At 40.6% G+C, this 23357-nt stretch overlaps 1 protein-coding gene across 1 annotated transcript; it reads left to right on the top strand.

Annotated features, from left to right (window-relative positions):
• Positions 1-5052: 5052 nt before the first annotated feature.
• On the top strand, positions 5053-22757 carry nsd3 (nuclear receptor binding SET domain protein 3; the record flags this gene model as incomplete). The annotated part of the gene is made up of 24 exons (XM_079251933.1): positions 5053-5859; positions 7161-7409; positions 7490-7652; positions 7763-7917; positions 8130-8759; positions 8838-9003; positions 9105-9205; positions 9606-9651; positions 9747-9877; positions 10099-10224; positions 10321-10447; positions 10534-10734; positions 12514-12693; positions 13289-13435; positions 16124-16280; positions 17767-17969; positions 18079-18191; positions 18274-18420; positions 18505-18627; positions 19957-20073; positions 20217-20358; positions 20455-20561; positions 20657-20861; positions 22492-22757. The coding sequence occupies 24 exons, from the start codon at positions 5053-5055 to the stop codon at positions 22755-22757; spliced, it is 4809 nt and encodes a 1602-aa protein (XP_079108059.1).
• Positions 22758-23357: the final 600 nt, after the last annotated feature.

Genomic DNA, 23357 nt, shown 5'->3' with positions numbered 1-23357 from the left:
AGTGCAGCCGCACTCAGAGGTCACGCTGTGCATGCGCAAATGTTGTGTGCGGATCCCAGAGAGCGTCTATTTTTAAAGCGATGGATCACTCAGTGGTTTAAAAATATGAAAATTTGATCGATTCAAGTGATATATTATTTTTTTAAAAAAATCATAATTTGGAAATAACTGATATTTCAAAAAGCACACAAGGCACGATCAAAATATCTCCTGGTGTTCTATATTACTCTCTAGAAAACAGAGTTTGCATGCTATTGCACTAAAAACATCTTACCATTTCTTCAATGAAACATAATATTGAAATATAATATTTCAATATAGTATCTATCTATCTATCTATCTATCATCTATCTATCTATCATCTATCTATCTATCTATCTATCTATCTATCTATCTAACTTAGTCAAAACTTAGTATAGCTATATTAATAGGAAAGTTGGAGAACCTAGCCCAGTTCTTTGCAACAAACTTTATGGTATTAATTCTTTGTATTATGACATAGGTGATATTATGGGGTGGGAAGGGAGTAAACAAACAAACAACAAAAAAAAAGCCTGTACCACTTCATGGAAGGACCTGTGTCCAACTGGACACCCCACTAGCACCTTCCTATGATGTCCTCTACTGTTTGATTTTGTGCTTGTGTTGTTCTCACTCATATGTAAGCCGGTTTGGATAAAAGCATCTGCTAAATGACTGTAGAATAGAATAGAATAGAATAGAATAGAATAGAACAGAATAGAATAGAATAGAATAGAATAGAATAGAATAGAATAGAATCCATCTATCTATTTATCTATCTATCTATCTATCTATCTATCTATCTATCTATCTACCTATTTATTGAATTAAACATTTGAAGATCTGTTGACATCTGTTGACATCTCTGGCAGTGATGCTCTCACAGCTATCAATCACTCAAAAGCAAATAGTATTTGTCAAATGGTATTAATAAGATAATATTTTTCAAATAAAATCTTCCCTATATAGTATTGTGGTTGCTGCTGTAGTCCTACATGTTCAGATGAACACAAAAGTATGAAATTATTAACCTTCTTCACAATAATTATTAGCTTGGTTAGAGATCTCACCCTCTGGAAATCTGTCATCATATTCAGTAGCATTTTGAAGTAGATTATTCTTGCTGGATCACATAGCAAAGTCAGTTTCTGGTAACGAATCCCAATTGGATAACTTTTGCAGGAGAGTAAACAGTGAATGGAGATAATGCAATTCTCTATAGTACTTTGAATGACCGCATTAGACAGAGCTCCTATGCCACACAAACTAATGCACTCATACCCATCCACAGTACATTTAATGTCTTTGTTTTTAATTTTTGCAGCACTGCCATCCAGTTAAAATGATCTACAGTGACCCCACATGATAAGTAAACTAAACAGAGTTAAAAGCAGGTTTTACCAGTGATGCAAGATCCAGTATTATTCCTCATTTGTTTAAATCCATATACTTAGTAATTAATACAAAATGCAAAATAGAAATGTCTTCAGTTTCTTATTGCAAATAACAGGATATACAGTTGTGCTCATATTTATTTATACCTTTTCAATAAAGAATGAGAAAAATAGCTGCCTGTAAAATAAGCTGAAATTGACTAAAGTAGTAATAAATTTAAAAAAATTACATCATTTTCTAATTCTGGTTCAATAGAAATATTTTTTTAAAAGCAAACAAATAAGATAATTTATTACATATTACATCACTCATAAACTAATATTCTGTTGAACAATCCTTTAATGTGTCCGCTACAGTCAGGTGTTTTCTGTTCCTCTCAGTCAGACTTCTGCACCTGTTGACAGGTATTTTGTCCCACTGTTCAACAGAAAAGTGCTCTAATTTGTCCAGGACCAATTTGTTTGTTTGTTTGGTTTTTTTTCTTTCTTCATCAATTAAATGAAAAAACAGTGTCTTATATTACTAAATTATATTTTTGCAAATTTTTACTTATTGTTCCTTTTTTTAAGTCTCCAGTTATTTGAGTGACTGTTGTAAATTCAGCCTTTTCTTTAAGGAAAGGGTATGAATACATATGAGCACAACTGAACACAACATCATCGTCAGATGACAGAACACAGAAAAATAAACAAAGTGAGAGGTCTTTCCGTCTTTTCTCAGCTGCAGATCAGGCGAGGAGGCGTTGAAAGACCAATCAGAGACCGTGGTGCAAACGTAATTACTGTATTGGCATCATGGCGTTGTGTTCAGTAACCAGAGGTTCTGCTTAGAGAAGGGGGGGGGGGGGGTTATTCAATACTAATGCACTACTGAGACAGCTACACATGCACCCCCTTAATTTTTCTTTTTTATTTAATAAAATTAACTCAAATGACAAGACTCATTAATTTCATCCTTCCTTTGAGCGTGATTTTTTTAAATGTATTCTGCTGCATGTTATGCTCTGCTCTCTTTTTCCGGCATCAGTGCGACCCTGTGAAGTAAACTACACCTCCCGGAGTGCCTCTGTTGACCCCTGCAGCCCACATCTGTGTAATTTAGCCCAGAGCTGAGGCGCGAGCGGGCCTTAATCATAAACAGCGCGCTTTTTGTGAAACCAGAGGAAGAGGGAACTAAAGGTTATTATTAAGAAGGCAGGAAGAGACAAGAATTGGACGTGTTCGTCCGAGAGGGTTCAGACTAAACGCTGGGGTTCTTACATTGAGGAAGAGTCGGGCTTTGGGATTGGGTAGCGACCAGATAGCGTAACACCTTCCTCCTCCTCCTCCTCCTCCTCTGCTGAGAATTGCGTTAAACCGAGAAGGAAAGGCTAGAGCTTTGTCAACATTAAAAGATTATTTTTTTTTTGTTATTTTGATTTTTTTCTCCTTATAGATTAAACGAGGACTTTTTGCTGGCTGATGTAGGTGTTTAGAATGGGACACGCTGAAGGTACTGACATTTTTTTTTAATTTCCCTGCATCTTTCAATCCGCGCTGCTGCTTCGCTCTCCTCCGTAGCGACAAGCGTGTTTGCCATATCTCTCTGCTGCTAGCTCTCCCCCCTTTACCTCTGCACGGACGGCTTTTTGCTCATAGCCAGCTCCTTCTGGCCACATTTTCCTCAAAAACCTCCAGTGATGGAGGCATAATCACGGCAGACAATTTGATTTAAAGGGGCACAGGCAGCCATATTGGCAGTGCCACGTTAGCCTAGCCAACATTAGCTTCTCCTTTCATCTTGTTTTTTGTGTGTTGCGCCTAAATGCACAAATTGAATCAGATAGATGTGTCTTACTGAAGACTAGCGGACACATTGTTGTTTTGTGCTTGGTTTTCTACCCCTTTAAATCGCTCCCATCTCTCAATTTTGGCACCTTTGATTCCAGGTAGCTTGGAGCTAGCATCGCAGGAAGCTACAACATCATTCAGTGAAATAGTTTAGTCTGCGTAGTCGTCTTTAACATAAAACACGCAGCTATAGACAGCTGTTATTCTTTAACATATCTCATACAAACCCCCAAATGAGCATTTGCAGTCGATAGAGGTGTTTAGTGACTGTTAATTGACACCGTATGGATGTTTACATTATTCACCTTTCTCTTGCTGAGCTGCTTCAGCGTGCTCACAAATTGGACCACAATGAGTGGATTAGTCCAATTCACTTAACCCTTTTCACCTGATTAATTGCTCATCTCGGGTATGAAAAGTGTCAAGAATAAAAGGGGCAAAGCAGGCACTGGCAGCAGCTCTTTGTTTTGCTCGTGATAGCTGTTCACCATGTGTTTGCGTTGATGTAATAAAAACATTAAATGATCTATTGCTTTTGGAGAGAAGCGCTGCACTCATGACTAATGGCTGTCGGAAAAAAAAACCCTGCGAAACCACGGTCAGGAATACAGTATGTCTGCAATCTAACACCGAGTTTCATATCAAATATGGTCTGTTTGGCTGTCAAATTCACACACAAGTTAAGTGATTGTTCGCTAGCACACAGCATCCAGACTGCCAAGCTTTTATATCTACATTTGTTTCCTGGTTTTGACTGTTATCCAGGTTTTGATCATATTTTGGATAATACGTTTGCATAAAACTGGAAGAATCTGTTTTGTTTTGGAGGTTTTTTTTTTCCATATATGCATTGTTCTTGCATTTGGGTTTTTGGTCAAGTGTGCACTGTGTCTAATTTCCCTTTTAATCTCAGCCATTACTATTTTATTCAGTAGGGAATATTCAGAAATTGGGATTGTGTTTGTCACAATATCCCTGGTTTTGTTGGAGTACTCCAGCTCTGATGTCCAAGTTACTCAGAAATTGATTTCTAAAAGAGAACAAGATGTTGAGAAGTACTGCACTTAACCAAGTTACTCAAAAAATATTCAAGCACTGGTCTAGTGGTGCTTATAATATGTTCACACAACCACTAAATGATAATCTCAGTGCATCCAGGATTCATTTGGTCTAACATGAATGCAGTTCCTCAGAGCTCAGGTTAACATATTCAGATGTTGTTTAGAAAAACTTGAGTTTACACTCCATGTTTTAGAGAAACAACAGTTTAGTTTATTAAATTACCTCATTGATTCTGCTCAATTTATTAGCAGTTAAAGTTTGATTGGAGAGATGCTGTTTGTCTGCATGTTGCATTGAATCTGCTTTTCTTTTTCTTGCTGTCAAGGTCTTAAGTTTGAGAATAAGATCTAGCTAATGTTCCTAAACACTTTGAGATAGATTATAATTTGTCTTCAGGGATGAGTAAATTATATTTAATTTCTTATTTGATATTGCCACTGACCAGAGCAAGTAGTTGGTAGGTTTCTTTACCTCTGGGTGAAATATTGTGACGCTGCCATGTGTAGTCTACAGCATACACAGTATCTAATGGGGACTTGAATTCATAGGCAATGTTGGGAGAAGCTGCAGAAGCAGGGAGTTTAATATTTTTCATTGTTAAGATGGTCATCTCTTTATCTTCTAAAGGATAGATGTGAGGTGCTCGCTGGTCTTTGTGTGCTGTTAAAGTGACAATGTGTGTCACACGTTTTTGTCAACAGGTCCAGTCAAAGAAAAAGACAGTTAAGGATGCAGGAGCCCAACAATGGATTTCTCCTTCTCTTTCATGCAAGGGATCATGGGAAATACAATTCAGCAACCCCCTCAGCTCATTGACTCAGCCAACATCAGACAGGAAGGCACCTGCGACACCGGCAGTGACCCGGGTGAGGATGGTGGTCCCTCCTACGATGCTGCCTTGGATGCAGAGTTTCCTTATTCGGCGTCAGCCTCCGAGGACATGCCGCAGGTCCCGAATGGCTACCCACCGGGTCTGGGCATGTACGAGCCGCAGCCCAAGTTTTCCATGTACTCACAGTTCCCCAACGGCTCAGCAAACGGTTATGGGGCAATTCGTAGCTATGGAGAGCACGGCCTCCTTCCGGGAGAGGGGACGGTCCTGAGAGGTCCAGGTCTCCAGGAGAGACCTCTGTCTCCTGTTTCTCCCCCTCTGCCCACACATCATTCACACCTCCACCATCATCACCTCCATCACCAACATCATACTCACTCCTTCCACTCAAACCCACCTCATATACAGAGTCACACACAGCCACAGAGTCCCCCCCCACCACAGCTACCCTCTCAGCACCACCTGCCCCAGACGCCTCACATCATGACCCACAATCTCCCACCTCCTCCCCCATTACACTTGCCTTCCTCGAGTCCTCCTCCCTCTCTTGTGGACAGTACCCCGTCATCACAACCTACTCATGCCCCGTCCAACACCCCTGGTGGGGTCCTGAAGAAAACCAGCTCCCCAGAAATCAAGCTGAAGATCATCAAAACATATCAGAATGGAAAAGAGTTGTTTGAATCTGCACTGTGTGGAGATCTGCTGCAGGAGCTGCAGGTAATGCATGCAGGTGCACGTGCTTCTACACATGGAGATGTAGACGATTTGTATGAATGCCTGAAGACACCACTATGAGCTTTTTTTTTCATTTTTAGTTTTTCACTCAGAAAATGCTCTTCTTTGTTTCTTCCACATAACATGCTGCTTAGGTTCAAGTCTTAAATCTCTTCTTCTGTTCCCTCTTTAGTTATGCATTGTCCATCCAATAAGTCCAAAAAAAAAGCTCATAAATGTTCATTGTTCAGGGGATTTTACATCTTATTTGTTAATGTAATACCTTCTTAAATTCATATGTATTTATATATCTTTAACATTTACTATTAAACAGGTGACTAAATTTGGTTAATATGAATATAATTGTATATTTATTTGCAATTACAAGCAAATGACACAAATTATTTCTGTATTAAGTGTGAAATTTATTTTATTTTTTGCTGAACTAAAACATTTTCTGATCACTCTCATACTCCAATCATCTCTCGCAGTCGTCCATAATTTTAGCATCAGCCTCCTTGCTTTTATTATGCAGTTTTTTGTTTTTTCCTACAGGAAGGCATCCATATAAATGAAATATATGCATGTTTTTACTGTCTGCAGATAAATTAAAATGAAGTGCAAATTGTTTTTTTTTTTTATGCTCTCAGCTTTTTACACAAAAACAGATAGCCGTGCCATCATCTAATTTACATCAGATTTTTTTGGTTGGGCTTCTTCATTTTTTCCACAAATATTTCTGCCCAAAACTATTAAAAAAAAAAAAAAAAAAAAAAGGAGGAGGAAAAATTTCTCAGACATCTGAAAGGTTATTAATCAGCCTTGTTTTATTGTTGCGTTTATTATAGCTTATTTTCCGCCAGGCATAGAAACAGACAGTTTTAATTAAATATTGTGCAATGAATATATATATATATATATATATATATATATATTTATAAACATAAAAATACCATGCTGTCTGGGTTAATTGTTTAGACTGTATGGTTTAATTTATATATATATATATATATATATATATATATTAAAAAAAAGATAGCCTTTTAATGCATAAAACCAAATTTATTTTTGAGTTTGTATGTTAAATTGATTTTCATTTTGGCTTCAGACCACTTAGAAATTACACTTTATACTTAAATCCTTTGATTTTTATTCAAGTGCGTATGTAGCTGCAACATTCAATGGTATGATTGCTATGAATATTGCAGAATGTTCACATCTAATGATTTTTTTAATGATCTGATGCATCATCAGCATATTCCAAAGAAACAAACAAAACCTTTTTTTCTTCCAATCTTTAAAAGGAGTCTCAAAAAGACGAAACCACTCAGATGCAGCGCAGACATGAGAGGAAGAAGGAGAAGAGGAAAAAGAGTGCAAGGCTGCAGCTTCGGGTTCGGGAACAGAATGTGGATTCAGGCCAGACACAGGCAGGTACGACGGCGGGCCAGACAGAGGACACCCACATCCAGCCCCAGCCAACAGAAACGCCGCCAGCCCCGACAGAGCAGCCTCAGAAAACCGTCATCAAAACTGAACCAAAGACACCAAAGGCAAGAGTGCACGAGTCATTGTAGTTTGTTGTGAACCATACTTGCGTGCAGATTTTGACCTTGTTTGCTTTTATATTTAGGTTCCAAAAGTTCATCATCCATCAGTAATCCAAGAGACAGGCTTCTGTAAGGAGTTTGTTATTGGAGACTTGGTGTGGTCCAAGGTGGGCACCTACCCCTGGTGGCCCTGCATGGTCTCCTCTGACCCCCAGATGAAGGTACACACTCGGATCAACACCAGAGGTAAAGCCCATTTTACAACTTTCCTCTTTATCAGCCTGTTTCCTTCTTCCTTTCAGCTGTTTCTGGATCTAAATGTGACAAGTTGTGTTTGTTTCTCTGCTGTTGCCCAGGTCACAGAGAATATCATGTCCAGTTCTTCGGCAGTGTTGCAGAGCGGGCGTGGATCCACGAGAAGAGGATAGTCATGTATCAGGGGAAGCAACAGTTTGACGAGCTTCAGGCAGAGACGCTGCGCAAAACCACAAACCAGGTTGAGAGGCACAAAGTATGTACATATGTATCAGTTATTCTGAAACGCCAGACAGTCGTTTAACAACAGAATACACACATTAATGGATTTTAGGACTTAAAAATGGGAGATTTGTGTGTTTTCTCCTTAAATTATTAGAAAGCTTGCATTTACCGTACTTGTTTTAAATAATCCAATGTGTAATGTTTAAGCCATCAAAAATAATTTTTCTGTTTGTTTTTCTTCAGCTCCTGAAGCCTATTCCTCAGCGGGAGCGTACTCAGTGGGAGGTGGGCGTGGGCCACGCTGAGGACGCCTTCCTTATGACACGCCAGGAGCGGATTGACAACTACACTTTCATTTACGTTGACCCAGACCCCAACGAAGGCCCCCCAAGCAAGAAACCCAACATCAGAACTGAGAAACGAAACCGGCGGTCCAGCGGATCAGTCAGTAAGAAGGAGGACGGACCCGTGAAGTCGCCAGACAAAGAGCAGCCGCAGCGCAGGCAGCTGCCACGGCGACAGTGCAGCATTTCAAACACCGATGACAACACAAACTCCCAGACCTCAAGCGAAGAGAAGAACCAGAAAGGGGACCCGCGTCAGACGGTGTCACCGAAACAGAACGCTGTCTGCGATGAGCAGGTACGGCAGGATTCGCCGCCTCCAGTCAGAGCCTGGAAAACAGCCGCTGCCAGAAAGCTGCTGCCTCTCTCCATCACCATGAAGAGGCTGAATGTGGAGATCACCAAGTGTGACTGGCCTATCCTACCGAGGAAAAACGCTCCGTCCCCAAAGAAAGAAAAACAAGAGGAGAAAGAGGAGAGAGTGGAAAGAGAGGCAAGGCAGCCCGACCTCGGATACTGCTCACCTGAGGTTAGTGTAACTCTGTGCGCATGGGAAGAATAAAGACATGACACATTCTGTGAGGTAATTTCCAAATGTTGCTTTCAGCAGGATAGCAGAGCTAAACCTGAGCCCAGTCCTGAAGAGGAGGAGGATGGGGACGAAGGGGAGGAAGAAGGTGATGAGAGGAGGAGCTCCCCTGCCAGCCGGAGGAGTGACGAGGGAGGAAATCAGCAGGCCTCTTCCCCTGGATCACAACACAGTAGTCCGCAAGGTGAGTAAACAAACAGTAAACAGTGGATTTGCTGAATATTTCCTTGTGGAACGGTTCTGCAGTCTGTGTGAAGTTCAAGTCCATATTTTTGATGTTTTCAGGTTCTCAGGAGAGGAAGCTGCAGCGGCGCTCGGTCAGGAGCAAGTCTGAGTCAGAGAGAGGCAACGATCCCGTTCCTAAGAAGAAAACCAAAAAGGAACAGGTATCACTCATCCTCAGCTAACCTGCAGTTAAGACCAAAAATAGCTCTGCTTAGTAAAATGTGCATGGAAGGATTTCATACCCCTCTTTCATGCATTTCCTTCCCTTTTTTTTTATTCCTCTACACCATCTAACAGTGGTAGAAGGCTAGAGGAAGGAAGCCGAAATAAGAAATAAAATAGAGCATTGGAAACCCCAGTTTGAGTAACAGCTCCAGTTCTTGGAGGGTTTATCAGATCCTAAATTGCTGCTAATGGACTTGAAATAATTACAAAAAAAAAAAGGATTAACAGCTGGAAAGCTGTGCCATAATCGTTTCTCCTACGGAGCACCAGGTGCTATCACACAAATCGAAAAGACCACTTTAATAACATTAACTCATGCATTTAACCTCCTCATAGGCGGAAATGGCTCCAGAGACCATGCTGAGGACTGGCTCACAGAAAGGTGAGGGGGGGTTTCTTCTTTCACTTCTAATCTTAAACTCTTGATGGTGTTACTCTATGATTAACCAAACCCATAAAATCTATGTGACGTTTTAGGAGCCAGTGAGATCTCAGATGCGTGTAAACCCCTAAAGAAACGAAGCAGAGCGTCAACAGATGTGGAGATGGCGTCGTCACAGTACAGAGACACCTCTGATTCTGACTCTAGAGGCCTCAGTGACCCACAGGTAAGCTTCAGGGACAAACCCCAGCACATACACACACACACACACACACACACGAGTTCCTCCTGCACACAAAAATATGTTGAGGTTTAACATTTTAACACTGTAAATGACTTTTTTTTCTAACTTTAAAACTCTGAAAGTTGTTTCAAGTCACCATCTCTTTTGTCAAATTTGACATCAATGCAGCAAAAGCTGAATACTTTCGTTCATCTGTGCTTCAGGGTTTATTTGGGAAGAGTCTGGACAGCCCAGCAGCAGCTGATGCAGATGCTTCAGATACTCAGTCGGTGGACTCCGGCTTGTCCCGCCAGGACAGCAGCACCGGCAAGAGAGACACCGTGTGCCAGGTCAGAGCTCCTCATCATTCATTTCCATTGTTGTTGTTGTTGTTGAAACCCAGGTTGAGTTTCATGATGATGGAGCTTCATTTCACTGTTTTCTAGATCTGTGAGGTGTATGGAGAGGGTTTAGTGGTGTGTGAGGGAGACTGCAGCAGACAATTTCACCTGGAGTGTCTTGGTTTGTCTTCCCCACCTGAAGGCAGATACACCTGCTTGGAATGTAGAAATGGTAAGAAAACCAGCATCTCCACCGTCTCCTGAGCGGAGTTTTATTATTCCTCACCATGACAGACTTTTTGGCTTTTCTGTTTTTAGGCAATCATCCTTGTTTTAGCTGCAAGTCTGCGGGTCGGGAAGTCGCTCGCTGCTCCGTGTCTGGATGTGGGTGTTACTACCACGAGGACTGTGTCCGGAAACTCCCAGGCACCACCAACAGTCCTGGTGGAGGCTTCTGCTGCCCCCAGCACAGCTGCTCAACCTGCTGCCTGGAGAGAGACCTCCAACGAGCCAGTAAAGGTACAACAAGCTCATTTTCACCATAAGCCAGTTTGCAGTGATGGCTGTGATGAAACAAAAAGAAAATAGGTGCAACAGCGAACTCCCATTTTCTTTCTTTTTTAAGTATTGATGTATTGTGAATGTCTGGTGACACAATTTTGTTTGGAAAAAAAACAGTTCCACCTCAAACTAAAAGGGTTTAATGTGGTCCTAGTGGATTCATCTGGAATTATCTACACTTTTACTGTCTTTAGATCTTTCTGCATTTTAACAATCGATCTAACTCGAGTTGGCATTTAGATGTTTTGTAATAAACTAAGGACACATTCACACCAGAACAGTCTGATCAATAGGGCAGGAAAAGTCAAGAAATGTCCCATGTTCATTTGGTTGGGTCTGCTTTTACACTGCGCTTTAATCAAGTCAGTGTTGGGCAAGTTCTTCCATCGCGAGCTGCAGTCCGGCAAGTTTTAGATGTTTCTTTGTTTCAGCAGATTCCAATGAAGGAATCACTGAACAGAACTTGATTGGATGTTGGATCCCTTTAATCTGAATTAGGTGTATTATAGCAGGTAGATATCTAAAACCTGAAGAAAGGTGGCTCTCAAGGACTGAACCTCTCTCACTGAACTGCCTGGACAACATTACAGTTACAACTTCTCACTTGAGGCGACTTTTCCCTGAAACAACCACTGACCATCAGAAAAACTTGCCTTGCTGTTTGGAGTAAAAACAGATCATTAACAATGAAGCAAAACCAAATTTATTCAGTCTGGGGGTTTTTCTTTTTACTTTGGTGTTCAAATGTAATGTCACTACCTCTCTTTGGTTCCACTGATGGTCCATTTGCTTTGCAAGTGAACTGGGACCCACAGGTTTCAAGCAAACCAGTTTTCTTCTTTGGTCCACACTAAAGGCTTAGTGAGCTTTCACGCTATTGTAAATATAAACTGTTCTTCCTGTGGAAGAGGACCAGGGTTACCCTAAAAGTGGGTTGCAAAGGTAAAAAATAAACAAACACCGCAGAAATCATAGCAGTTTTCAGAAGGTAGTAATTATGTAATGAAACAAGTACTGACTGGATAAAAAATGATTAAAAATAATGTTTTTGCAACACAGTGGATCAACAATATAAGACAGGAATGGCTGTCATTTGTTTGGTTAATCAGAGCACACCTTGGTCAGGCGTTAAACAAAGATGTATGCTTTCAGTTCAGTCCCAGTGGGTCTGCTTCATTGTTTTATGGAACAGAAACTGTGTGTGTATGTATGTGTATATATATATATATATATATATATATATATATATATATATGGACCAAATTATTGAATATCCACCTTTTTGCTCGGCTCTTGTTTGCACCCATGCAGCACACCAAATTCCTTATACGTGTAAACTTATGTGGTAAACCTGATTCTGATTCAGATCTTGGACAGTTTGGAGCTCGTAATAAGTGTTTTTCTTTTGTTGCATAACCAAAACTTTTAAGTTCAGTTTCATTTAAATAAATATTTGTTGCTCAAAATGGTACATTATTGTCTATTTTACTAATGTTTGTGCAGATCAGACATCAGTTAAGTCTCTGAACTCCAGCAGGAGTAAAAAATGATCAAGTGGTTCTTCTTTGATTTCCTCTTGAGCCCGTTAAGGAATCTGATCTACACCGTTATATAAACTCAAGTGGAAGGAAATTAATAGCTGCTGCATGAATCAATATGTCTGAACTTCCCACTTGATGTAAAGTCAACATTTGAGTGTGAAAGAAAAAACACACTTCTCTTCTGCTTCACCTCCAGGTCGTTTGATTCGATGCATCCGTTGTCCATTGGCCTATCACACCGGCGACAGCTGCATGGCGGCAGGCAGCGTCATCCTCACCCATCACATCATGATCTGCAGCAACCACGGCAGCGTCAAAAGAAACGGCCTCGTCACGTCCCCCATCAACGTGGGATGGTGCTTTCTATGCGCCAGAGGTAAGATTTCACAGCTGTACACATGACAACACCCCTCCCCGCTCCGACAATTCAGCCTCTATTTCGTCGATTTCTCCCCTCCGTTTTTTTTTTGTTTTGTTTTGTTTTGTTTTTTTTAAAGCAGTCGCAGCTCATTTTACATGTCATGGGGGAAATTTGATGTCCCAACATACTGAGTTTAGATACTGTACATGTTTTGTGTTTGGTGGTGTTGTTCATGAATAGCAGTGATGTGAGATGTTTGTTTCCCATCACAACACTAGGAATGACTCGGGCTGTTACACTGCACACCACGTAGAAGTACATTTTCAATGACAGCTGATGAGGGTGAAGTTTTATTTGTTTTTGTTTTTGTAGTTGTTTTTTTTTTGTTTTTTTTTAGCACTTTTAGCGAGTTTAGATCTGACACTTAACGATAAGTTGAGTGTATTGTTTGGCCTTTTTTATGTAGGGACGAACGTTTTGTTTGACTCTTTTCTGTTACAACTGTGTGCGTGTATGAGCCTGTGCATATATGTTTCTCTTTTTGTGAAATTTGGCTAATTTCGAGTTTGACTGCGGCTCACCCCCGTCTCTTCCTGTGTGTCTTGTGTAGGGCTGTTAGTGCAAGACCTTACTGACACCATATTAAGTTCATATGCCTATAAGTCCCACTACCTTCTGACTGAGTCAAATCGTGCTGAGTTGAAATTACCTATGATTCCCTCTCCTTCGTCAGCTACCAAAAAGAATGTTGGGAAAGGTAATTGAACAGTTTTTCTCTTTCTCCTTTGTCCCTCTAGTTTGTCTTTGTGTTGTGCCTGCTCCCATTCTGATTTAGTTCCCCTTTTTGCACACATCTTTCATTTCAAAGCCTTGCTGTGCAAAGTTAATTAACTGATTTAAACATGCAGTTAATTTAATGCAGAGTGGCGCAAAGTAACTTCAGCCAAGTTCAAGCGAAGAGTGGACCTCGTGCAAGAATCCTTTTGGGATCCTCTTCCCACACCTTGCTTTTTAAGCAGCTTATGGGAAGTAGCAACATAAATTACACGTAACACATCACAGCTGGATAAGTACAGATGTAAATGGCAACAAGCTGAGGGGTCCTGGTGTTATGCCTGTTTGCTCTTTATCTAACTGTAATGACCAAATATGATGCTTAAACAGAGCAGGGTCATTGGTAATATTATTAGTAGCATCTCTGCTTTTCCTGCTCTGACAAGCTAAAAAAGACACGTTGCTTCTGTCAGTGTAATGAATGCCACCTGCTCCTTGCATAATCTCTGTCACGAGAGCTTTGTTTAAAGATAGGGTCATAAACAGATCTTGTAGTCTAAAGGAACAGCAGCAGCTTCCGAGGAGCAGAAACCATCTGAAAAATGTAGATGTAGTTGCCAGCAGGAATGTTGTAGATAAAGTCCTTTTTACTTTCTTTGCTTTTTTTTTGGGAACTTGTAACCTTTGCTGCTCTTTCAGCAGGTGACAAGTGACCAATATGGAGGACCTGTTTGAAATGACAACAGGTGCTTATACTGTCTAACCCTCATCACTCTTGTTGCTAAGAGTGGTGTAGGATTGACAGTGAACCTCAGTTCAAAATTATTTTATCACACTCTGCAGTCCTGTGCAGAAATAAAAGCTCTTAAGTAATGATGCACTTAAAAAAAAAAAAAAAAAAAAAAGTATTTATGAAGTATATCGGATTAGATCAACCCTTGTTTCCTTTACTCTTTTGCATTGTGTCATGTAGTTTGTTTGAAACTTCAAGGAGAACTGCCACAAATCTGCAAATTTATCCTCCTTCTGCTTTTCCTGTCTTTTCATTTATTGCCAGACTAACTTTGAGATCAGGCCTGAAGATATTTTTTTTATTATTCCTGCTGTATGTTTCCGCAGGTTGTCTTGTAATAAAAAATTAACTGGACTGCTGAGATACCTGCATGATAGACAAACATCTGAAGTGTATTTAATTTCTGCACAGTACTATATGTCTAAATGTGTTACATGAGATTAGAGATGGTGTAAATTATCCCAGTAAAGCAAAGTAGCTCAAATTGGGTCTTAATTAACAGATGACTGTGCAGACCGCACTGGATTTCTTCTAATTATTCTTCATGAATAAATCAGTCATTTGTAGTTATCTGTTGTTATTTAAATATTAATATTTATTTCAGTTACCTAAACTACATTATGTAAATAAATCAAAAACTTACATGAACATGACATAAGACTGATCCTGACTTCTCACTTTGGTGAAGATGAGTTTTCACTCATGTCCCCATTCTGTTGATGGGAGCGGTTCTTGCATTAGGTCCACTCTTAGGATGGTTTTGCGTAACCAGTCAGTCTGGGTAAACGTATATATGCTGCATCTTTGCAAAAAAAAAAAGCGTAAACAAGAAAATGATATCAAGAGAATTCTTTGCGAAAATGTGATTTGTCATCAACTCGCAGTAGCTCTGTACGATGCTCTGTGTTAGCTTAGCTTGTGGTTTGTGGATCTTCTCCCTGCTGGAGGTGCACGGCTTCTCTGCTTCAGCACTCTGGGCTTGTTTATGATTTGAAAGGCCTTGTCCAGCCTTGTCTCCTTTATGCTGACTGCAATCAAAATGTTTTTGTTTGTTTGCTTTTTGTTTTATTTTACTTTTGACTGAAATTCTCAGATGTTTTTGGTTCCGTTGCTTTCTTGAGCTTCTGACCTGCCTTGGATGGAACGTAAATCCAATTAGGATAAGATTTAAGCAACGATGAGTTCCCAGGATAAAAGTGGTGAACTTTCTCTTTAGTTTTGATATCAGTATTCTATTTCATGAAAACGGATACCTGGAAAAGCAACATAATTCCATGCAAGCTGGTCTGTGCAGAGTGTGATATGTGATGGAGCTTCACCGGCAGAACTGCATGCCTGCTTATTGCCAATACTGTGTTATTTGAGCGCAACCCTGATTCATTTCTAACTTGCTGGCTGACTTTTACAGTGCTGCCGCATGTATTTCCCGTAAACTGGTCTTGGTACAGTGCTCTGAATCTGATTGCCAGACATGCTGTTTACTGCTGCAGTGGAAACTGTAACCGACTTAAGAACCACTTGCAGAAGTTTTAAACCATTGTCCTGTTTTTTTTTATGCAGTGCTGCTGTTAAAGGAGCACTTAGTCAAGCAAAAAAACTCCCAGCATTTATTCTACTATTCAGATTAATGACCACATGGTACGCTGCTAGCTTCAGATGCGTTATTTACCTCACACATTACCTTTAGATGTGGAAAAAGTCTCATTTAATATTTGTAGGGTTTGTATGTTTCTTAGGCTTGTCTGCAAATGAGATTCAGAGTTTGTCCAGGTAATAAGATGCATCACCTAATCATGCACTCCTCCTCTCTTTGCATACTCACGTCCCACAACGCATGCACACACACATACACACATGTTTACATCCATACAAATGTAGGAGGCAAGTTGCTGTGCTGCGACTCATGCCCAGCTTCCTTCCATCCGGAGTGTCTGGAGATGGAGATGCCCGAGGGCGCGTGGTCCTGCAACGATTGCAGGGCAGGGAAGAAGCCTCACTACAAACAAATTGTCTGGGTCAAACTGGGCAACTACAGGTAGGAAGAGTACATCGATCATAGACTGCTGAGGGTTATGCTTCTATCACTTTGTGGTATGGTTACTTTTGAATAGAAACTTTTCTGATATTTCTAATTAAAAGATCAAAATAAACTAAATTTATCACTTAAAAAGACTCATTTTGTGTAGACAATGCTATTACACTGTTATACTTGCTGGCATGTTCGTTATAATGAACATGAGCACTGTAGTTTTTTTATGTCGCAGTGGTTTGCATTATGCTGTACACCTGCTGCAGGCAATGGAAGCTTGTGCCTTGCAGCATCATCATGCTACATCTGTAACATATTGTTAACTCTGATCTTTTCATGCCATTAACTGACATAAAAAAAAAAAGAGTCAAAGTATCAACATTTTATTGTTTGTTTTTTTTTTAAAGTTTTGCTTCACCTCAGACAAAAGCTTGCTGGTGATGAAAGTAATGCGGACATGCTGAGCAGAGCGTGGCAGCATTCCAGTTGTCAAACATGCGGCATAACCCTGAAATCTTTCGTACTTTTTCCACATGTGCTGCATATGAGAACACACAGTTCACCTAGCTATCCAATACTAAGTCCAGTAAATAATGGAATTGACGCTACAAGTAAAACTTGGCAGGTTTTTAATGCTGGATGCTAGGCTGCTGTACAAGTAACATAAATATAGTTAAAAGCAATCATGGATCCTCATATGCCTTCCCGTCTTTGGTCTGGCTCCTCTGTTCCATTGGGCCCGAAATCAATCGCAGGCACAACATTTTGAGGACTATTTGAATCCCTGTATTGCAGCTGGAGAAGAAAGGAGGAGTTTTCATAATAATGCACAGGCGTGTCCTTGCAGAAGTCTTTTTGGGATCTGTTAACATAAAAATCAGGTGCAACTCATCTGACTTCAGTTAATCAAAAGTAGCAGTCCAATGTTTTAACACCTACTCATTCAGAATAATGCACAAATGAGTCCAAACATCTAACTAGAACTGTTTGTCATAGATGCATTAACTAACATGTTAATGCTTCTTTGATAGAAAACTATCAAATCCAGAGGTGGGCCTTTAACAATGAACAGATAATGCAGCTATATTACCCCTTGTATTCTATCTGCATCAGCTTGAAATGGCACCTTCGAAGCAAGCATATCTGTTTGTTCCAAAACCGCTTTATCAAACCCCTCTCCTCATTAAAGGGAAAACAGCTAAACTGTGAGTCATGCAATAATTTATCATCCCCCGGCACAATGCTTGATTAAAATCTGGTTGTTTCGCACAGAAAATTGTTCATAATCCCAAAAGCAGCATTTTAATTCATCAGGCACAAATATCTCCTGATCAAAACTTGTATTAAAAAAAAAAATTAAATGATTTTCTTCTATATGGTTCTTTAGAGGAAAGAATAAGAAGCCACATGTGCTGGAAAACATTGCCCGACATGATTAGTTTATTACTGTACTCTTTTCTTTCTTATTACATCGTATCTCACTCCCTGTTAGGTGGTGGCCAGCGGAGATCTGCAACCCTCGCTCTGTGCCAGCAAACATTCAGAGTCTTCGCCATGATATCGGGGACTTTCCTGTTTTTTTCTTTGGTTCCCATGACTACTACTGGATCAACCAGGGCCGGGTCTTCCCCTACGTAGAGAATGACAAGAACTTTGTAACGGGTCAGATCAACATCAACAAAACTTTCAAGAAAGGTAACGGCTGCCCACTAAGTTTCATTTCACCTCAACAGTAATCTGTTGTGGGTTATTTCTTACAAGTTCTAGAGGAAATGTTTTCGAGGAGATATTATTGATATTTCAGCACTGGAAGAAGCAGCTCGGCGGTTTCAGGAGCTCAAGGCGCAAAGGGAGAGCAGGGAGGCTCTAGAGCAGGAACGCAACTCTCGCAAACCTCCGCCCTATAAAGTCATCAAGGTAATGATATAGTGAGGACAAATTTAGTTTAAATACAATATAATGTTCTTTGAATTATTTTGGTTTTCTTTTCTTCTAACAGTCCAACAAGCCAGTGGGTAAAGTGCAGATGCATGTGGCCGACCTGTCAGAAATCCCACGATGCAACTGCAGACCAACAGATGAGCATCCTTGCAGCTTCGATTCCCATTGTCTCAACCGCATGCTGCAGTACGAGTGTCACCCACAGGTCTGCCTTCGTGCTCTTGTTTTCTTTTTAGAATAAAGTGATAAAATTGCTCAACTTAACTTATGTTGCTGTTTCTGCTGTTAGGTGTGTCCTGCAGGAGACAACTGTGAGAATCAGTGTTTTTCCAAACGGTTATATGCAGAAACTGAAGTGATGAAGACAGAGGGGCGTGGCTGGGGCCTCAAGACAAACCAAGCACTCAGGAAGGTGTGTATTGAGTCTGATGTCCACAGTCACGCAAAATGTCAACTGATGTTCAATCCTGGGAAGCTTTGTCTTTGACCTGAAGTAACATAAAAGAAAATCTGAGTTCTGAGTTTGTTTGTATAATAGAAATATGTATAATAAACATCTTGGTCAAACACAAATGATTAAAGCAGTCAAATTAATATGAAAAGACCTCAAAATATAAACAAAATGAGCTTGTCCTCTTGTTCAGGACCAGCAAGTGAAATATGAGGCAAGTGTTTGTGTTGAGACTCAACTGTCACTGTGTATCTGCACAAAATCTGTAAAATAAGTCATACTGTAGCTCCACCTGAAACTTTGGTTCACTGAGGTGTGTAGCCTTTCATTGCACTGTGCTGCACTGCAGGTTTCAAAGAATTAATCCACAATGACTCCTGTTAGTCAGCACAGTCCAGGGGAACGTTGCGTTGGAGTTTCAACCACCAAACAATAAATCTCATTCTGAACTGGTGTTGCCATATCAGTGGTGCTGCAGTGTGTTGTCTTAGCGCTAAAGAAAATAACAAGTTTCTAAATCATCTCAGTTTCCCTCCACACAGTCCAAGTTCTGTTAATTCTGTAATCCAGTGAAGATGCATGTCCGTGTTGAAGCCTGAACAGTTAGGCCACTAGTTTTCTGATTGAGAGCTTGGTGTGATTGTCTAAACCATTAGCTCAGTCTTTAATGTGTTTATTCAGTTCAGTGTCTGCAAACTCTTAAAAAACTGACGAGTCGAACCAGCGCATCTTTCCACAGCGAATGGTCAGAATTTTCTTCTCTGTATTTTATTGTGAACAGTACAAATCAAAGTATATGTTTGGACAAATATTTTAGTCTTTTATCTTTTAGTTAGGTTTTTTTTTTTTTTTTGTATTAGACAAGTGATGATTAAAGTCTGCTTGCTGTGGGAGGCTTACACACCTCTGACTCCTGGCTGCTAATAAAACAAGCTACTTCCATAAACGTAACTGCACAAAGGTTTTCCATGATTTCCATGGCCATCCTCAACCAGACAAATACAGAATATATAATAATCAGAACCTCATATGGTCATTCATCTTTTTTTTATTTTTTTATATGCCACTTAGTCCAATTAAGGGTCAGGGGGGGGCTCATCTCAATAATCATCAGATGCAAGGCGGGGTGGGCAGGCTGCCAAACCATCACAGGGCCAGCAACTCTCAAATGCTTATGTCTTATTCATGTGTTTATAACACTTATTCCATTGCTCATTAGTCACTGTGGATGATGGACCTCTGTGTGGTGGCTCCATATCTGCAAATGTTATGTTTGCTTTATTTCTCCAGGGTGACTTTGTGACTGAGTATGTTGGAGAAGTAATAGACTCAGAGGAGTGCCAGCAACGAATCAAACGCGCTCATGAAAATCACGTGACCAACTTCTACATGCTCACACTCACTAAGGTAAACTCCAAAAAGTTGATGGTCTGGTCTGTACCAGTAACATTAAAACCCTGACATGTTTATGGAAAGTACACAACCTGTAAATCCTGAAGCATGGTTTACAGAAGAGCATCTTTGACCTCGACACCTGTGCTTCCCGTCAGGATCGTGTGATAGATGCGGGCCCAAAAGGAAACTCAGCGCGTTTTATGAACCACAGCTGCAGCCCAAACTGTGAGACTCAGAAGTGGACGGTGAACGGGGACGTTCGCATCGGACTCTTTGCTCTGTGTGATATTGAGGCTGGTGAGTTTACTGGCAACTAGTAGACATTACATGCTGACAGAGGGAGCTAAATCCATTAAAACTTTAATACTAAATACTTTTTTTATTCTTCTACAGGCACAGAGCTGACATTCAATTACAACTTGCACTGTGTGGGCAACAGGAGAATGTCCTGTCATTGTGGGTCCGACAACTGCTCTGGATTTCTTGGGGTGCAGCCGACAGTGCGGAAATTGACCTTCATTACCACAAATCAAGCATTACAGTCGCGACATGAGAGCTGTGTTTGAAACAGTTTCTTTGTGATTGTTTTCTCCAGAGTGCTGTTGTGATGGAGAAAGAGGAGAAGGCCAGAAACGCCAAGCTGAAGCAGAAGAAGCGGAAGCTGAAGCCGGAGGGCAAACACGCACACGAGTTGTTCTGTTTCTGCTGTGGAGAAGGAGGAGAACTGGTCATGTGTGACAGGAAGGAATGTCCGAAAGCGTATCACCTGCTATGTCTCAACCTCACCAAACCACCATACGGTAAAGGTTTAAGGTTACTTCTGAAGCATTCGTGGGCGGATTTGTGTTGCAGAAACAAAGATTATTTTATATTCTGTAACCCAAAACACATCGGACCTGGCAGACGGGTACTTGATCGATTGACGAGACGAAACAAAACTCTCTGTCTTCCGGCATGAATAATAAAAAAATTCATTATAAATAATAAAAACACCCTTGAAAATAAAAGCAATATCTGGGATTAAAACCTGGATAAAACTGTAGAATTTAAAAGTCGCAATGATGAATAGATTTAATAGATTAAAACAAAGTACAAATGTCACAGCAATGTGAATCCAACAAGAACAAAGCCGTTTTCATCAGGTTTGTTCTCCAATTTTGTTCTAAGAACTTCCATCTTCTGGAAGAAGCGATAGTTCACCCCGTAGAGGATAAGACTGATAAAACATCCCTCTGTTCTTCTTTAGTGTCCTGGGAGGCCTGATAAGACTGTGACTCGCTAATCAGGTGGCTGGACCTTATCACCATTTGCTTCAGTGGGGTTTTCTCTGTAACAGAGACAGACAAGGATCCCCACCTCCCTCCCTCCATACACACTGTTAATATCTGTAGATACACCACAGTAGAAGAGTTGACAAAAAATAATTTAAAAAACTTTGTTATTCTGACCGAAGAGTACAGATACAGATTCACAGATTTCCCCTCTAATGCAAATTTCATCATCAGTTAAAATTTCAACTTTTGATTCCAGATTAAAAACCAGAAGAATAAACTTCTCCAAAAGCCTTTGTTTTTTTGTTTTTTGTTTTTTGCAAATCTTTGGCATTATTTTTGAGTGAGAAGCTCTAAAGACAAAATTATCCATATTTATCGCCATAGTAAAGAATCTTTTTAAAAAATTTCTGGATCCAGTCAGTGATCCAGATCATCCACAAATTCAAATCTTTTGTTCCTCATTCAATTTCTGAGATTTCCTAAAAATCTCATGAAAATCAATACATAACTTTTTGGGTTATATTTCTAACAGACAAACGAACACTGCCAAACAACACATGAGCTCCACCGTGGCAGAATAAATAGAAAACATTTGGCCTTTTGAGCTCTGTGTGTAAAATGAGAATATTTCTGCAACGTCTTATATTAAAACTACTGGAGTCATAGTAAAGGCAGCACTTGTCAGATTTGTCAGGATGTGTAATTATAACTATACGTGTTATTGGTGAAGGGTCAACGTTGATGGTATATGCAGCATGAATGAAAACATTTTTCAAAAAACTCTTTCCAGATGAATATAAACATTAGTTTAGAATGATGATCAAATCATAGAACTTCATGTAGTCATCACCTCTGCAATGTGCAGCAAAGCAAACGTAGAGCCGACAGTCTACACTGTCAGTTTTGAACAGACTGAATTTTGGCACGGTGCTCCTGTTGGGAGTTTCTTTACATTAACATGCTTAGTTTTGAAATCCTTCATAAAAATCCCAAATTCATTTGATCAATGAACTGTATGTATTGTTTTACAATGACCTGGCTACCCTCTGAAATTATTCTGGGACCCCAGTTTGTTAAAATATCTTGTCATCTCTACTATATAACCGTTACTTTGAACACCGATTGCCTCCATAATGACTCCTGTCTCTGTTTACAGGGCGCTGGGAATGTCCATGGCACGACTGCAGCGTTTGCGGAGCCCCGGCCTCATCTCTCTGTGACTTTTGTCCCCGCTCGTTCTGCAGGGACCACGAAGCGGGGGCGCTCACAGCTTCCTCTATGGACAACCGCCCTTGCTGCTCCAGCCACAACCCGCTTAGTCCACTTGGCTCCAGCTCCAGCACCACCCAGCCATGCCACTCCAGTCTGAGCCCCGTCAGAGTGAAAGAGGAGCTGGAGGCGGGCCAGCCGACCACAGAGTGATGCCACAACTCTCACAATACCTCATTCCCCACTCTGGAGTGTGCTCTGACCTGCAGCAGTGCACTCCAGAGAGGGAATACAGTGCTTTCTGCCCAATATGATGGCCACTATTCAGAGCCGCAACATTCTGATGAACACTTGAGTGCTGTTTTGCGCCGAAAGCAGAGTGACGGAAGTGACAGAGGAGGTGGCGAGGCAGAGTTGCGTGGCGTTTTCTCCTCTCTTGCCATAAAGCACCACCTCTCCCACTCTGTAGCCTGCACCCATCGAAGCTTCTAGACCACCATCACATTTCTTTTGTTTTGTTTTTTTTTTCTGTATACTTGTTTTTTTTTTTTTTTTTACAGCTGTGGAATCCATAAGTGTTGTCACATCGTAAGTTTCGGCACTTTGAAGAACTCGGCGGATGAGGCGGAGTGAGTGGTAGCGAGAGGAAGAGGACAACCAGGAAAAGTCCTCTCCATGTTTACCTGCTGTAAACTGTGGTCAGCATCTCACACATAAATGATGAAGAGCAGCCAGCTTTTCTTCATCGCCTGTGAAAAGTTCGGTCATCCTACTTAACTCCTGTTGTAGAAAAGGAACCAGGAAATGACTGAT

Source organism: Telmatherina bonti, assembly GCF_933228915.1.
Source record: "Telmatherina bonti genome assembly, chromosome: 13".
Taxonomy (NCBI): Eukaryota; Metazoa; Chordata; class Actinopteri; order Atheriniformes; family Telmatherinidae; genus Telmatherina; species Telmatherina bonti.
Note: the sequence above shows the minus strand (reverse complement) of the source record. Positions and strands in the feature narration are given on the sequence as shown.